At 34.7% G+C, this 5,556-nt stretch overlaps 1 protein-coding gene across 1 annotated transcript in view; it reads left to right on the top strand.

Annotated features, from left to right (window-relative positions):
- Positions 1-3,087: 3,087 nt before the first annotated feature.
- The window catches only part of LOC106871662 (alpha-(1,3)-fucosyltransferase 10), a 14,665-nt gene continuing 12,196 nt past the window's right edge, over positions 3,088-5,556 (top strand). The window contains exon 1 of the mRNA XM_052970317.1: positions 3,088-3,572. Coding sequence (XP_052826277.1) covers positions 3,483-3,572 — 90 coding nt within the window. The 5' untranslated portion in view covers positions 3,088-3,482. The remainder of the gene's footprint in view (positions 3,573-5,556) is intronic.

The raw sequence follows: 5,556 nt of genomic DNA, 5'->3' as shown, positions 1-5,556 counted from the left end.
ATATATATATATATATCAAAATAAGCAACAAGGATATTCAAAGTCAATGCAGTATGATCGTTTCATGCAACTCCATTTATTTAAGCAATGTGAACATTACATCAAATGTAAAATGCAGAGCAATCCTCAGCTGCACAAAAATATAGAAATTTACTGAAATTACATTTCAACAGATGGACATATTTTTATAGCTACATTTAAACTCTCCAAGTAGAAAGGAAGAATTACAAAAAAACATTTTCATATATATATCTATAATACAAAGAATATATATACATGTATACACACATATATGTACATACATCTACATGTGTATATATATGCATATCAGGGTACAGGATGTTAGAACAATGAACTACAGACAACGGAACGAACACATAGGAAAACGGAAAGCCACTTGGAATATTCCTTCATATATATATATATATATACAGAACTTCCCAAAACTAAACACTGATATCTAAGCATTATCTAAGGTGCTATCTAAGCTTAATAAGACTGTCTCAGAAGAAAAACAACCAGTAGCAACAGTGTATGTAATCTCAACAATCTATGAATCCACAAACACTTTTTATTTTACTAGAATGAAGGACAATTCAAAATAACAAGACTGAGACAAACAAAATTCACAAATAAGTACAGTAAATTTCAAAAACAATGAATAAAAGTTATTGATGAAGAATAGGGCTATAAAAGAAAACATAAGACACTATGATAAAAATATTTTAAAAATAACGTTGGTAAGGGTTAAAACAAATGGTTTGGGTACAGAAACAAAACAAATTTATCTGACAACCTAATATGTATGTATGTGTATGTACATACACACACATATTAAAACCTGTTGCCTTTATCAACTGATTTAATTTGACATTAAGTGTACCAGATTTATTTGCTATTATTAATGCCATGTTAATACCACCATGTCTATTACTCCATTTAGTAATTAACTATAACTCCAAATAAACTATACATTAAAGCATATCTAAAAGATCATTATGAAATAATTAGCTCCCCACATGAAGGTTTATGCAGTGTTTTGTGAATTACAACAAATAATAGAATTTTAAAGTCTCATCATGTTACGAGACAAAAACAATATGTTGCTGGTATCCTGTGACAATTTAATTTGAACAACTTTGGAAATATTACATCAGAAATGGAATTTGTGCAGACTGTAAGGGCAACCAAAAAAGGCTGAAATAAAAAATCCTGTGAGGCATTGAAGAAAAGACTTATGAAATCTAGTATCAATCTTTACTCATTATTCTTTCCTACTCTAGGCACAAGGCCTGAAATTTTTTGGTGAGGTGAATTTGAACTCAGAACGTAAAGACACATGAAATACCGCTAAGCATTTCATCCAGAATCCTAACGTTTCTGCCAGCTTGCTACCTTAATCTTAATGAAGTATAATATAACTATGGGGTGTTAAAGATTAGGAATATAATTCCAGAGGGGATATGAGTAAAACTGTTGTAACTGAAGAGACTGACAAATTTCAGCAGCAAAATCTTTCTTCGTAGGCACAGGCATGGCTGTGTGGCAAGGAGTTTGTTTCCAGATTCAGTCCAACTACCACTGTCTTCCACTATAGCCTTGGGCTGACCAAAGCCTCTTGAGTGGATTTTGTAGAAGCTTATCATATAATATATCATCATCATCGTTTAACGTCCGCCTTCATTGCTAGCATGGGTTGGACGATTTGACTGAGGACTGGTGAAACTGGATGGCAACACCAGGCTCCAATCTAATTTGGCAGAGTTTCTACAGCTGGATGCCCTTCCTAATGCCATATATATATAATATATACTTTATTTAAAAGCAGCAGAAATATAACAAAAAAAACGTTACTCTGAGTTTCACGTTCCCGTTCCGATGAATGGGAACGTGAAACTCAGAGTAACGGTTTTTTTGTTATATTTCTGCTGCTTTTAAATAAAGCATATTACTCTACCTCTGGTATTTGAGTACTCTTTTTTCCACCTTGTTGCACATTTCATGTGCTTACTCCGGTATATATAATATATATACATATTATTATTATGGTGCAGGAGTGGCTATGTGGTAAGTAGCTTGCTTACCAACCACATGGTTCCGGGTTCAGTCCCACTGCGTGGCATCTTGGGCAATTGTCTCCTACTACAGCCTTGGGCCGACCAGAGCCTTGTGAGTGGATTTGGTAGGCGGAAACTGAAAGAAGCCCATCGTATATATATGTATGTGTGTGTGTGTTTTTTTGTGTCTGTATTTGTCCCCCAAGCATTGCTTGACAACCGATGCTGGTGTGTTTACGTCCCCGTCACTTAGCGGTTTGGCAAAAAGAGACCGATAGAATAAGTACTAGGCTTACAAAGAATGAGTCCCGGGGTCGATTTGCTCGACTAAAAGGTGGTGCTCCAGCATGGCCGCAGTCAAATGACTGAAACAAGTAAAAGAGTATATGTATACAATTATGTGAAGGGAGCAACGGCAAAAACGACCTGACTTAATATGCTTGAAGTGCCAAGACGTTGCCCAGAGTGGACCACCCCACTGGCCCCTATGCTACTAGTGAAGTAAGAAGCTTACTTCCCAATCACAGTTCTATGATCAGTCTTCTATTATAGCCCCAGGCCAAACAAAGCCTTGTAAGTGGATATGTATGTATGTATGTGTTTGTCCCCCCATCACCACCACCATTTGTCAACCAGTATTGGTTTGTTTATGTCCCCATAACTTAGTGATGTGGCATTAGAGATTGGTAGAATAAATGCCAAGCTTAAAAAGTATGTTCTGGAGTTGATTCATTCAACTACAAAATTCTTCAAGACTGTACTTCAGCATCATTGCAGTCCTGGGCTGACTAATGCTTTGTGAGTGAATTTGGTAGACGGAAACTGTGTGGAAGCTCATATAGCTGTGTGTGTGTATTTGTGCTTGTCCGCCTCCCTACCATCCCTTGCTGACGTTCCCGCAACCTAGAAGATCACTAGAATAAGCACCAGATTTTTTTAAACAAATTTATATATTGAGTCTCACTCATTCAGGGCAGTGCATCAGCCTAGCTAAGGTGCAATGACTGAAACAAGTAAAAAAATAAAAGATAGCAGTGTGCATTGATATCAAATACAGAACCACTTGCTCACATTTAACCCGCGCAGGTCCCTCCCGTCCGAGGTTAACCAAAAAGTACTGAAACCCGTCTCCCTGAAAATAATACGGCTAGCATTGAAAAAAATTGCGTCTTTTATGGTAAAAGTGAAAGCATCACAACTTGTTTACTTCTCCCATGTAGATACAATGTAAAACTCAATTATTTCCCAAGCTGTGTGAGTTTTCGTCAAAAAAAAAAAAAAAAGAATAAGAAAATAAAGTATTGGTTCCAGTGCAGGGTCACGTGGAAATTTAATACCTGGTTTCATTATTTTACATGACACCGGCTATCGCAAACCAGCTGAAACTTGATGGTCCTCAAATAGAAACAGCAGAAACGTCCAAACATGTTCCCAGTGGTCCGACAATGTCTCTTTCGCTATTTTCTCGTCGCTTTTCTTATAATCTTTGCCATCATCATGATTTTAGGATTCACCGTAAGTAGTTCTTTGAATATATATATTTTTTTCATTTAGATGGAGACATTCCTTCACCATTCCTTACCAATTTATATTCAAATGTTTATGCTTCTCTTCATCTGTCACAATATTACCTTTCATTTATTTGTCGTTCATATACTTAATTATATATATGTTTATTTTCTTTTTTTTTATCACAACCAGTTACACACACACACACACACGCATATATATATATATATATACGTGTTTACGTACGTTATATTTCGCTAATATTTTGTTATTGTTTAGTCTTTGGTACATGACTGCTTAAATCAATTTCTGCAAGGATCAAACTTTACATTTCATTCCTGCTGGGTCGATAAAACAAGAAACAGAAATACATTTTATATTTTCAGTTGGTCGTCTTTTCCCCAACTTCATTCAAATAAATTGGCTTTGAACTTTGTCAAAAGATATTATTTATTATACAGATTCCTTAATTCCGTTTAGCTTGACATGTGCTCTGTGTTTCGTAAGTGTGACGGTGATATCCGTTGAAAGGAATCTTGTATATTACTCGTAATTTTTTTTTTATTAGCCTTAGATCGTCCTTCCTGGAGTCCACCCATGATGAAAGCATTTCTAACCATGGCCGTGAGATCGTTTTTCAGGTGTTGTGCATATACCCTAGACTACATTATCCAGTCCATCATTCTTTAAAGAAAGCACGGTGTGATGTGATAGAGATTTGGCTGTTATTTCCAGCTGATTAAGCGACCGCGTAGAGTCATAAAATGTGAAAAATCACCCTTGGTATGACTTCAACTCCAAACTTAGATGGCTAAGACTAAATACTATTAAACATTTAATTTGGAGTTCTCTCTCTTATTAATTAGCTTTTCTTTATTTCTTTATTTTTGTTTTGTTATTATCGCCACTTTTATTTTGTTGCTATTGAAACTGATGACGATAGACCTTAGTAAAACAGCAAATTAATCCTTATATGGATTTTTTTGGTCTATTTTCTTTTTACTTATGATTATTTTTATTGTTATTTTCCATTCTTTTAAATACTTTCAACGAAACACGTAAAGAAAAGGTGTCGCATATTCTTTAAAAAAATAAATAAACAAAAAACGGATAATTTCCAATTCCTCTCTCTTCTCCCCTAATATTCCCTTTGCAAATCTTTTAACAAATGGAATAAATAAATCTAAGTCTCTTGTTTATATATTATATTTTATTTATTCCAAAAAAAAAAAAAAATCTTAACTCTTCCTCGTATACAAAAGATATTTGAAAAAAAAAAAAAAAAAAAAGAAACAGAAAAGACGGATGAAAACATTGATTGCAGAAATCACTGTCGATGACAACTGAAGACCAACGTGTTTTGAAATTATCAAAAAAGAAAAAGAAAAAAAAAAGCACGCGCACACACACACACACACACACACAGACCATATGTAGGTACTTGTTACGTCTAGTGCTACATTCGACGGAAACCATTTAGATAATACCTCTCCCTGTTTTCACTGGCATAACCAATAATTATCTATTTAACTGTATACTGTTTTTTTTTTTTCTCTTTTACGGTGGTTTGATTTTTCTGTCTGGTATACGTGTAATAAATCTGATGGTCATAGCGATAACGCAGTTTTGGCTTTACAACAGAAAACGTCTTGAACAGTGGCAACGAAGGAAAGGGTTGTGTATAAGATAGCATGAGAATGGGTAATTTGAATTTCATGTCTCTTTTCCAGTAGGATTGGTTTGAATGCGAACTGAAAACTTGTATCGTTCCATCAACTTTTCTTATGGGAAATATTAGCTCGTTGTTCTTTCTTTCATTCTCCGCGTTTTGTGTGGGTGTACATCGACGCTCAACACACGCACACATATTTATGTATATATATATATGTGTGTATATGTATGTATGTATATGTTTGTATGTGTATGTATGTATATATATATATATGTGGGAGAATATACGAAAAAATAACAACAGACGAGGACAGGTGGT

The sequence above is a fragment of the Octopus bimaculoides genome, chromosome 9, assembly GCF_001194135.2.
Source record: "Octopus bimaculoides isolate UCB-OBI-ISO-001 chromosome 9, ASM119413v2, whole genome shotgun sequence".
Classification (NCBI taxonomy): Eukaryota; Metazoa; Mollusca; class Cephalopoda; order Octopoda; family Octopodidae; genus Octopus; species Octopus bimaculoides.
Note: the sequence above shows the minus strand (reverse complement) of the source record. Positions and strands in the feature narration are given on the sequence as shown.